At 40.1% G+C, this 12,729-nt stretch overlaps 1 protein-coding gene across 3 annotated transcripts in view; it reads right to left on the bottom strand.

Annotated features, from left to right (window-relative positions):
- METTL9 (methyltransferase like 9) overlaps positions 1–12,729 on the bottom strand; it is a 48,790-nt gene that overhangs the window by 24,619 nt on the left and 11,442 nt on the right. For all 3 annotated transcript variants that reach the window (XM_018040833.1, XM_018040834.1, XM_018040835.1), the window contains exons 2-3: positions 11,532–11,722; positions 7,291–7,500 (exon numbers count right to left, since the gene is read on the bottom strand). In XM_018040833.1, the coding sequence (XP_017896322.1) occupies positions 7,291–7,500; positions 11,532–11,722 (401 nt within the window). The remainder of the gene's footprint in view (positions 1–7,290; positions 7,501–11,531; positions 11,723–12,729) is intronic.

The raw sequence follows: 12,729 nt of genomic DNA, 5'->3' as shown, positions 1-12,729 counted from the left end.
ATGATAAAAATGGTTATGAAACTAGAGCATCAAATTCTTGAACATCAATTAACGAACAAAGAATTCTACTTTTACTTTCACTGGGATGTAATTGTAGATTCCTAGGGTGCCTCCTATTTTAAGAATGGCAGAAGGCAATGGCAGCCCACTCCAGTACTCTTGCCTGGGAAATCCCATGGATTGAGGAGCCTGATAGGATGGGCTGCAGTCCATGGGGTCGCTAAGAGTCGGACACGACTGAGTGATTTCACTTCACTTTCACTTTTCACTGTCATGCATTGGAGAAGGAAATGGCAACCCACTCCACTGTTCTTGCCTGGAGAATCCCAGGGATTGGGGAGCCTGGTGGGCTGCCGTCTATGGGGTCACACAGAGTCGGACACGACTGACGCAACTTAGCAGCAGCAGCAGCAGGGTGATATAAGATATTTTCCATTTACAATCTATGATCTTTTGCGCACATCTATGTTCTAGGAGAGAGATACTATTTCATACTCTAGAATCTTCATATCTAAATAACTATAGAAAAAATAAAGCACAGGACATCCTACTACAACAGTAAGTGAGACCATGGTTAACACACCTCTCTCAGTGCTCAGTACCTCATCACACATAGTCACTCTCTCTCCCGCTCCTTCCCTCTCTCCCCTCCCTGCCTCTGCACCCTAAGAACACTTTCTAGTCCTTTACAGTGTTTTACTCACAGAGGGTAGGAATCCTTATATCAAAAGTCTGTTTGTCACAGTGTTAAGGCAATTCTATTAATTACTCACTCCTGCTTGGTTATATCAATCAAAATGTGGTAGGTGAGGCTTGGTTATATCAATCAGAATGTGGTAGGTGAGGCATGTTAAGACAGAGACAGGAGCAAAAGGAAACAAGAAAAAAGACCTTTTAAACAAGTCTTTGATCACACTGAGCAGATATCTTATGACATTTCAGAACATTTTTGCACAGCAGAATAAAAAGAAATACAAACTACTCAGATACATCTTCTTTTCAATCTTTATTTTTAAAAAAAACTAAAAGCCTCCTCCAAAACAACACTCTGACAAACTTCAAGGAGCTAGTCAGATTTCTGTCACTTGAAATAAGTGGGGCATTACAGCTCCAAAATCACTTTTAAAGGCTATTTGTATATTAATACCTTAGCCAAACAGCCAGTTAAATTCATAAACTTGCAGAAGACAAACTATGTATCTGATTCAAAAAAACAAACAAATAAACTTAGACCTGATTACAACAAAGCAGAAGCCAAACATCACTGGCATGTTTTAATCCAGAATAATCTCACCAAATCCATCTCAGAATCACTTGAAGATAGGTAGGTAGTTTCCATGTTGGTTAATTTGAAAGATAGACACACATGCTTATAATAGAAAATCAAAATCCTGATAGCCTTAAAACCAGGGCAGTTAAAACTATACTTATAGAAGTCCAACTTCATCTTTACTTCTGTTTTGTGATTTCTACTTGTAAACTCAGTTCCACCGATAAAGACTAATTTACCAGCCCCACTCAAATTGCATATTAGCCCAGGAGTCCTAACAAGATGTTTGAATTTTCCTCTCTTATAAGAGGAAATTAGAAAAATGAAAGAAGTGGCTTGTCCAAGCTCTTGTAAATCACAAGCAGAGTAGAAATTACAACTTGGAAACTCTCCTAATAGGTTATTCAAGACAATGAACCTGCTCTCTCCATATAGGTGAGAAAGAACCTAACAATCAATCTTTATATAAATGCTTCCAGGGTGGTGGGTTGAGAATGAATGGCTATCCATTCAGTTTCCAGTATCTTTCTGTTTAAAAAAAGAAGAGTCTGAACATAAGGAATAGAATTAACTACAATATTTTCCTTTCTTTTTAAGAAAGATCCTTAACCTATAGATAATGCATTAAAGTCAAGCATCTTTTAAAATTTACATTAAAGATCTTTGTTCTCTGGTGTCAAAAACATACATACAACTCCTGTCGAACTACCCGTGCAGATGTAATTCCAAGCCCATTGCCACTACCACTCTGTACCCTGCCATACGCTGGTATCCTCCACCATCTACGAAACACCATTCAGATCACATAAACTAACATTCACATTAGCTTTCAGTAAAAGCAGTCTGAGGAACTAACCATGCTGCCAAAATTATTTTCCTGCCGAAGAACAGATTTAATTTACTGTCATCTGAATTGTGGAATTCTTTGTTAGTGTACATAATCAAAACATTATTAGGCTGGTTCAAAAGTAACTGCAGGTGTTCACTATTTAACTCTGCCATTTGATATTGGAATACATTCTTAAATAAATGTGGTTATGTTATACATCATTTTAATGTGGCCTTCTTGCTTTTTTTCTTTTTGCTAATGACTTATTACTTGCTGTTTATATATATTTTAGATTGTAGAAATGGTGTTAGACAGAAAGCAAATTCGAGTGATTTTTTTTATTCATCATAAAGCAGCAGAGACAATTTGCAACATCGACAACGCATCTGGCCCAGCAACTGCTAATGAACATACAGTGCAGTGCTGGTTAAAGAAGTTTTGCAAAGGAGACGAGAGCCTTGAAGATGAGGAGTGCAGTGGCTGCAAATGGAAGTTGACAACAACCAATTGAGAGGATCACTGAAGCTGATCCTCTTACATCTACACAAGAAGTTGCCAAAGAACTCGACATCGACTATGCTAGTCATTCACCATTTGAAGCAAATTGGAAAAGTGAAAAAGCTCGATAACTGGATGCCTCATGAGCTGAACGAAAACTAAAAAATCGTCGTCTTTGAAGTGTCTTCTCTTATTGTACACAAGAACAATGAACCATTTCTCGATCAGACTGTGATGTTCGACAAAAAGTGGATTTTACATGACAACCAGCTATGACCAGATCAGCGGCTGGACTAAGAAGCTCCAAAGCACTTCCCAAAGCCAAACTTGCACCAAAACACAGGTCATGGTCACTGGTGGTCTGCTGCCAGTCTGATCCACTATAGTTTTCTGAATCCCAGCAAAACCATTACATCTGAGAAGTATGCTCACCAAATCAATGAGATGCACAATCAATCAATGCCTGCAGCTGGCACTGGTCAACAGAATGGGCCTAATTCTTCTCCACACCAGTGCCCAACTGTATGTCACACAACCAACACATGAAAAGTTGAAAGAATTGGGCTACAAAGTTGCGCCTCATCTGCCATATTCACCTGACCTCTTGCCAACCAACAACCACTTCTTTCAGCATCTCCACAACTTTTTGCAGGGAAAACCCTTCCACAACCAGCAGGAGGCAGAAAATGCTTTTCAAGAGTTCATCAAATCCTAAAACACAGATATCTATGCTATAGGAATAAACTTATTTTTTCATTGGCAAAAATGTGTTGATTGCAACAGTCCCTTTTTGATTACTAAAGATGTGTTTGAGCTCAGTTATAATGATTTAAAATCCACGGTCCAAAACCGCAATTACTTTTATACCAAACTGATAACTGTAGAGGACCTCCCTGGTGATGCAGTGTATAAGAATCCACCTGTCAATGCAGGGACACAGGTTCTATCTCTGCTCCCGGAAGATTCCACATACTGTAGGGCAACTAAGCCAGAGCACAACTCCTGGAGCCCATGGGGTGCGCACTCTAGGGCCCACAAGCCGCCACTACTGAGTCTGTGTACCCTAACTACCGAAGCCTGCTCAGCTAGAGCCTGTGCTCCAGAACAAAAGCCGCCACCACAATGAGGAGCCCATGCACCGCAACAAAGAGGAGCCCCTGCTCGCTGCGACCAGAGAAAGTCCGCGCGAAGCAATAAAGACCCAGCAAAGACAACAATAAATTTTAAAAACTTACACTTAAAAAAAAGTAATTGTATAATCCATTCCTAAACATCTATGGCTCTTACAAAACAGCATTTCTAACCCAAGAAGAAAGGTATCTGTTCACAGGGTTATTATTTTCAAGAAAGTGAGTAAGTTTGCCTTCCAGGAGGATTTAAAGTACACCTTCCTTGGAGAAGTAACAAAGCAATCAGTATTGTGATAAATCCTAAACAAAAAACCAAAACACCAACAATGTAAAGAAAAGTTTTATTTTTGTTTTAAAAATCAAAACCACATCCTTAAACTTTACAATCAGGTTTTCTGGCATAAACAATAGTCAATGCAGAGGGGAAATCTGGCCATTTTCTGTTTTACTGATTTATTTCAAAAATGAAATCCAGAACCTCTATTAAAAAGCCAGGGTTTTGTGCACCCATATACTGAAGAGAAACAAAAAATAGCTACCTCCCAAAAAGACAGAAAGAAAGAAAAAAAACATGGAAGTAAGCTAAAAGTCTGCCTGGTCATCATGGATTAGGCAAACCCTACCACTTGTCCATTAAAACCTCAAACTGCACCAAAAGTTGCCACTTTTGTGAATATGCTTTTATTTCATAGTAACAACATCATGGAGGGAGTGTCAACCAGTATGAATTCCCTATCTAGGTCAAACTGCAAAAAGATTTTGTTATGTGTATTAGGGGGGCAAGGTCAGCTTTTGTTGTTGTTTCATTTTGTTTTTGGCTCTCCATGCAGCTTGTGGTATCTTAGATCCCTGACCAGGGGTTGAACCTGGATCACAGCAGTGAAAAAACATGTTGAGTCCTAACCACTGGACCACCAGGGAATTCTCCCAAATTAAGTATTTTTTACATGGTGTACAAGTTTATCAGGTAACATAACATGTAAACTCTACATGTATTGAATCACTAATGTGAACATCTGAAGTCTCATTTAAAATTCCATTTGGCCACTTAGTCTCTAGAAGGGTTTAAATGGCAGGCAAGCAAGCAAAGACATGGCTTAGGGTAGGTGGGAGAAAAATCACTTGAAGACATATTTCTAACATCTTCCTCCGCATATTCACTTCAAAACATGGAAGAGAGTCAAATTAGGAATTGGGCATGATTTAAGTCACTGTGATAACAAAGGTCAAAGCCTTGACATGGTAAATTAATTTCTAATTGAAGGAATATATTTCAAGTACCACCACACAGACCCACAAGGATCTAATCTGAGCAGACTACTGGATCTTACAAATCAACCTCACACAGATAAGTCTGCTACAACGTCCCTAAGAGCCACTGAGACACTGACACTGACACAGACTTGAATGCTCAAGCTCTTAGGAACGTCAATCTCCCTTACCTTTCACTCAGCTGAGTTCTCAGGCTTCGTTGTGCTTGATTACACCAGAGACTACACCCTCTTCCTCCTTCCATTTGGTAAGGAACCCGCCTGCCAGTGCAGGAGACATGATATAATCCCTGGGCCAAGAAGACTCCCTCGAGGAGGAAATGGCAAACGCCGCCAACATTTTTGCCAGGAGCATTCCCATGGACAGAAGAGCCTGACATCCATACGGCTGCAAAGAGCTGGACACCACTGAAGTGACTTAGCATGCAAAACCCCACTTACAGTAACCCTTCCCCCTCCTTCCTACTTGGTATTCTCTTCCTCAGGCTAAAAAAAATCTGTTTTTCCCAAAGTTTAAAACTAATCCTGCTCCAAGAACTATGCTAATATGTTCTGTCTCTAAGGTTAGTCTGTTCCTAAATTAATCTCTTACTTACAAACTTAGATGGGTAGGAAAGTGAGGGAGTATGTAACTGAACTTTATAAGTCTAAGGCCGGCTTCCAAAATATCAAAGGAGGCAGGTTATATACCTCTACCTCTCACATTCTATACTCAGCACCTTCTTCTTCCATTCAACAGAATCCATACTGAATAAAGAATAACCTTCTTCCTAAGTCTCTCAAGCAGCAGATGATCTGAAAAACAAGATTTCTCACTTCATGTCCGTTTGGAAGAATATTATAAAAAAAAAAAAAAAGATCAGAAAACAACAAGTATGGCAAAGATGTAGAGAAACTGGAACCCTTGTACACTGCAAGTGGGATATAAAATGGTGCAGTTGCTGTGGAAAGGTATGGCAATTCATCAAAAAATTACACACCAACTTACCATATGATCAAGCAACTCCACTTCTGCATAGGTACCCCAAAGAAGGGAAAGCAGTGACTAAAATAGCTATCTGTACAACCATGTTCATAGCAGCATTATTCATAATAGCTAAAGGTAGCAGCAACCCAAGTGTCTATTGACAAATGAATGGATAAACAAAATCTGGTATATACATACAATGGAATATTATTCGGGCTTAAAAACAAAGTAGATTTTGACACATGCTACCACATGGATGAACTTTAAAACATTATGGTCATTGAAATAAGCCAGTCACAAAAGGACAAATATTGTACAATTCTTCAAGGTTTCTAGAGTAGTCAAATTCATAGAAACAGAAAGTAGAACAGTGTCTTCCAGGGGCCAGGGGGACAAAAGATTGGGGAATCTGTTTAACGAGTATAAAATTTTAGTTGGGAAAGATAAAAAGGTTCTACAGATGAATGGTGATAGTGGTTATACTGCAATGTAAATATACTTAATACTATTGTACACTTGAAAATTGCTAAAGTGGTAAATTTCTTGTTACATATTTTTACCACAAATTTTTTGAAGTTTTTTTAATTAAAAAAATAAATAAATAACAAGATTTGAGAATGTCAGGTTCAAATTAGGGAACAAGTCCCTACATTTGATCTCTCTTTTCCAAATTGTCTCTCACCTGCCTTTTTCCTCCCTGTGTGTCATGTGTTAGTCACTTAGTCATGACCAGCTCTTTGCAACCCCATGGACGGCAGCCCGCCAGGCCCTGCTGTCCATGGAATTCTCCAGGCAAGAATACTGGAGGGAGTAGCTGTTCCCTTCTCCAGGGGATCTTCCCAACCCAGGCACTGAACCTGGGTCTCCTGCATTGCAGGCAGAGTCTTTACCATCTGAGCCACCAGGGAAGCCCTTGACTTCCCTACAGTGCCAAAATCTGAAGTTCAGAAAAACACTGCCACAGAAAGATGATTTCTCTCTCAGTTTCCACTTAATTGTAAGTTGACCCTTGAACAATGTGGTTTTGAACTGCCTGGATCCACTTACACATGACCCATATTTTTCAAAGGTAAATACCACAATACTATATGGTCTGGTGCTGGCTGAATCCATGGACGTGCAGGAAGTGCAGATACAGAGGGCTGACTATAATATGTGAATTAACCCCTACACTGTTCAAGGGTCAGCTGTAACATGGAAAGATTTTTTAAAAATTCCTCCTCAAGGAAAATTATTTCTGATTTGTATCATTTAAATAAAATAATATTAAGAAGAAACACATCTAAAACCAAGAAGTACACTCTAAACCATGTCTAAAACTATACCTGTATTTTTTCTTCTGCAGCTGCCATATCATAGTTTCAGACAGCTCAGTGGCATAAATTTCTTCAAAATGAGGGCTCATGATTTTTGTGACTTCTCCATCTCCAGCACCTAAATCAAGAAGTCTATGGGTTTTCCAGTCAGGATTAATTTTAAGCAGTCTCTGAAACTGATCTGGTGAAAACACAAACATTGAGCCTCTTCCTAGCAACCTGGAAAAGAGAAAAAGGACAAAAATGGATGACTGTGTACGAAATAAGCCCTCCCACCCAACATCCACACAAAACAGTGAGATGGCACCAACAGCCTTCTGAATTTACAAAATGCTCATTTTATAAGATTATATGATTAAAATAGACACTGTCTATATGATTCGTGGTTAAAAAGCAAAGTTAACAAAATAAGAAAACACCTCCAAATATCATCGTCTGTCTCTGAGGCTGCAAACAGTACACCCAAAGAGTGGGGACAGGGAGAGGAATAAAAGGTGTGAAGGCAAGAAGAAAAATGTAAGAAAAGAGAATATAAGGAAATAAAAGATGACTGTGAAAAACTGAAGTCAAAACAGGAAGGAGTAATAGAAAACATGTATATCGGTTTAAAAAAATGTCAGGCCAACAGAACCAGACTACAACACTAGCCAATAACACTGAGCAGAAAAGGCAAATGGCAGGAGGGGAAAGCCATTTACAACATGAAACTGAACAATGAGTAGAAAAAATAGGTCTAGATAATAGATTTTTAAGAGACACTAGAGAAAAGAGGAAGAGTGGTCCTTGTGATATTAGCTAATTTGTATTTAAAAGTAGATTCATACTTGGGTCAGTTTGTATGTTATACAATTGGCTAGGTCTTGTTATTTCTAAAAATCCTAAAAAACCTCTAAAACTTGGTAATGTATTTGAAAATAGAGGAGTTAAAATAGAGATCAAAGAGTGCTCTAAGAAAAGCAGGTACAGATCACACCAAGTCTCAAGGAAGCATTGTCTCAGGAAATAAAATGTGCCCCTACTTAGAACTTGTTTTCTAGCTCTGAAATCCTAGTCTGTCTAGAGCAGGGATTCCAAACTCCCCGTCAGCAGCAGGAGCATTTCTTTAAATGAAGCAGCTGTTACTCAGACAATGTAAAATTTAACAGGAGAGCGGAGGGTGCCAGCACTGCCAGCCCGTTTCTACCCTTTCTCTGCAGCCTGAAGCAGCTCCTAAGGCGCCTCCTCTTCAGACCCAGGACAAGTCTGAAAACCACTGGTCTAGGAAACGGCAGGAAAATCTGTACTGTTCTGCTGCTTTCTGGAAACAATTAGAAGGTACAATAAGCTTGTTATGCAGTGACTGGAAGGACATGTGCAACTGGGTGTTCCTGGTAAGACTGGTTTCAGAAAAAAATTAAAATTATGGAGCGAGTTCTTCCTCTCCTTTCCCTTAGGAGAGGTCAACCAAACCTAACAATGCGTTTGCGGTAAATCTTCTGTCCCACAGAAATGTTAAAAAAAAAATGGGAGAGGGAAACCCTCAGAGATATTCACCAATACAACCACTTCCCAGAGAAAACTTCATCTCCTAAACTTTGTCTTCAACTCTCAATTGTTCCTATCTTTTAATGAGAAAACAGGATGAAAAAGAAATCTGAGAAAAGGAACTGAACTTTATGAAATAGCTACATAAAACTTCACAGAGGAATCACAATCAGAACAACCAACAAGAGGTAAGAGAGGTTATAAGCTTGGAGGAGCTAAGGGGGATGCATGTTTCAAATGTTGGTGCCCACCTGCCATAGAACCAAAAGTAAATTGCAAAATCGTTACATGGCTTAAGCTTTCCTAATTATAAAATAACACGCTTCCCTAGCCATATCTTTTGGAATCTAAAGACCCATGATATGATAATCATAAAATTCTAGAGCTAGAGGCCACCTGAGGTCACAGTTCATGTCGAAAGGGCACCAGAGAAAGCAGCATTGTGCTATATCCAGAGATCATGAGCAACAGAGGCTACACCAAAAGATTTAAACAAAATCTCACAACAAAAAATTTGAAATTCATCGAGCCCAAATGACCTTTGCCCTCTAGGGAGCACTAGGTGGGAAGAGTTTTGGGTGGTCACAATGACTTGAGGGTGCTACTGTCATTTAGTGGGCAAGGTCAGAAAAGTTAGACTTCCTGAAATGTGTGGGGCAGTTCCAGACACTGAAGAATTATCCCACTTAAAATACCAAGACAATAACTTTGCTCAATACAAGGTTTCCGGCAAACACGTACCACAGAAAGGTATGGCTCTCTAATTTGTCCTTAAGTCCCAAAGTTAGTGATGTCCACATATGCACGTGTGTGTGTGCATGTGTGTATGTGATAACCATTCTAGGTTCTCTAGCCTAAGTTCTCTCTAGATTTGGAATCTACAGAGGAAGTATGCCTCCCTCCTGACTCCCACCCCACCCCAGTCCACATGCTCAGTTACGTCTGACTCTTGTGATCCCATGGATTGTAGCCAACCAGGCTCCTTTGTCCATGGGTTTCCCAGGTAGGAATACTGGAGTGGGTTGCCATTTCCTACCTCAGGGGATCTTCCTGACCCAGGCATCAAACACCATGTCTCCTGCACTGCAGGTGGATTCTTTACCACCAAGCCATCAGGGAAGCCCACAGAGGAGGTATATCTCCTTGCAAATATCTCTATAAAAGAACACAGCTATCTCCTTTCTTGGTTCTCCCCTTTCCCACATAAAGGAAGTCCAATGTGTACCTTACTTTTTAATTCAAGAAGGTTACCACACTAATTATTTCTGTAAGAGACAGCCACTCATGGTAATAAGCTACCACCACCATGGAGAGAAAGCACCAATGGGCTCAAAATTAAGCTTTCAGCTGAGAACAGGGTGCGGGGCAAGAGATGTTTCTGTTTTACTGTGGGAGGGGGCACTGAGGGTGGATGGAAGGGGTGAGGATGGGGGTTATTTAAAAAAGAAAAGCAGAAGTGCTGTAGATAAGGGGAGCCAAAGGGGACTTAGTATTAGCCCTCTGACCAAAATGTGAACTCCAGAGCAGAGAATTTTAACCAGGGGCCAAAAGGGCAGAGGTAGGAGGAAGGGTTAGAGCTTGAAATCTCCCCAAATTATAAGCAAAATGTTGAATGTAAGGACTATTTGAACAGAGAATTTCTACCTTACATCACTTTCAAAGAGGTACAGAACCCTCAAAAGGCTAAAAATCACTGCTGTGGTGGCCAGTCCTCTCCCCCAACAAAAAAGGCACAGAACAGAAATTCAATGCAGTGAATTTCAGAAGCAAAATGGCAGACAAGTTGTATAAACTCAACTACCAACAAAACGATAACAACTGATTGCTGAAGCCAATTTAAGGCAACTTCATATAAACAAGGAAGAAAGTCAAGTAAGAAATCCTGAGAAATGGCTCATGGTGCCTGAAAACATATTTAAGGACAGAGGACAGACTGGGATCCAGACAAGACATTCAGTAGAAGCTGGCTCCAAACCTGAAGAGAAGAAAGAGTGGACCCACCCAGTGGCTGTAAGTGGTCCAACAGGCTTCTCACACACTGAGCCCTGCCACTTCTCTCTTTGGAGGTCTGGATTCTTAGGCTTGGGGGTTTGAAAAGTTGGCTGAGAAAGGATAAAAATACTCCTACAGTGTTTTCCATAGATTTAGGTGAGAGAACCACTCGAGGGACAGAGAATTTCCTAAGTTTACAAAATCCTGCTGAGTCCATACATTACATAAGAACAGAGGGAGAATCCGTCACTAGAACAAGCCACCATTTACTGCTGGGCTGAAGTAAATTAGATCCTTCCCCAGAACACCTGCTTCTGGGAAGCGTGCTTATGGCAAAGATCTTACTCTTCAGCCTATAGCTTGGTTCCAAGTATCCTGTTCCTCTCTAATAGATCAGCAGCAGGATAGGCATTACCTGGGAATGGGCTGAAAATTGGGACCGCACAGTGTAGTCCCAGGCCAGACCTACTGACTCAGACACTGTGCTTTAACCAGATGCCCAGATGATTTCTGTGCACATCAAAATTAGGAAGCACTGTAACTCCCATCACAGAATACAGATCAATGAGGCTGTTTATCAAGTTATAGGGAATTTTAAAAGCAACCTGCCAAGGCTGGGCCAAGGATTTTGACTACAAGTGTTGTAGCTGTGGAGACTGTCAATACCTGAACGTGGTAACTTTTCTTTCTCCTAGACCTAAGGATAAAGAAAAAATTATCCAAGATTCACTTACCCATTGATAGATGTTCTAGACATAAACAGGCTAAAAACAGATGACACGAAAGAGTGATATAATTGGATAAATAGCCAGCCCGATTTCTCAATGCTGTTGTTTAAGAAGATCTGTGTTCCTTGATCAAGGTAACTCTGAACAAAGACAGCCTGGAGTGACTCGCATAATTTCTCTCTGTTGCACACATACCACTAAAAAGAAAGAAGAATAAGAAAAATGAAAACACAGAACTGAAGCATCACCTAAAAAATCCAAAAACGAAAAACAGAAGACTAAATTGAATCTAAGATTTCCAAATACCATAAATCTCATGACACTTTGAGAATAATAATCTCTTACACGACCTATAAGGTATAAAATACTTCCTCCTACCTAGTTTCTGGTTTAACTCTCATTACCTTCAGGGGCAGGTAAGAGAGTGGAGGAAGGGTGAAGAGGCTTGCGAGTCACGCAGCTTGGTAGGTGACAGGGCCAGGCAAGTACCCTGACTCCTGGCCCAAAACTTCTAGCACTATGGCCCACTGTACCCCGAGATTAAGGAAGCTCTGCTGGCCTCTCCTTCACAGAGATTCAATGCAAGAAGGCAGTAACTACCAACATTAACCTTGTTTTCTATCTAAAAACACTCGATGCAGTGATTTAACTCGAAGCCACCAAACCAATCAATAAGTAGCAGGATTTAATATTCCAGTGACCAGGGACTTCCCTGTAGTCCAGTGGCTAAGACTCCATGTTCCCAACGCAGGGGGTCCTGGTTCGATCCCTGATCAGGCAACTAGATCCCACATGCTGCATCTGAGAATTCTCATGATGCTATGAAGATCCAAGATGCCGAGTGCTGCAACTATGACCTGGTGCAGCCAAATAAATTAATTAAGTAATTTTTTAAAAAATTCCAGTGACCTGATTTAGCTACCCTTTTTGTTGCAGGCTATAAAGAAACCTGTAGAAATACTGGTGTGCTTTACCAAGTAAGTCATTTAACACTCTTTAACAGACAGGAGCCAAATGTTCTTTCTTAACCTTAAGAAAGATTAAGATCTTAAGGTCATATGCAAACAATAAGAAGACAAAGTAATAACATGCTAAGAAGCAGATTACCAGGAACAGGCTCTACCCAGAACATACATTTCAGAACAAAATTCAAGGACCTCAATTGTGGCTAAAGTGTGATCTTGTGTAATAAATGTTTCCCATT

Source organism: Capra hircus, chromosome 25 (assembly GCF_001704415.2).
Source record: "Capra hircus breed San Clemente chromosome 25, ASM170441v1, whole genome shotgun sequence".
Taxonomy (NCBI): domain Eukaryota; kingdom Metazoa; phylum Chordata; class Mammalia; order Artiodactyla; family Bovidae; genus Capra; species Capra hircus.
The sequence above is the reverse complement of the archived record's forward strand: the minus strand, read 5'-3'. Positions and strand labels throughout refer to the sequence as shown.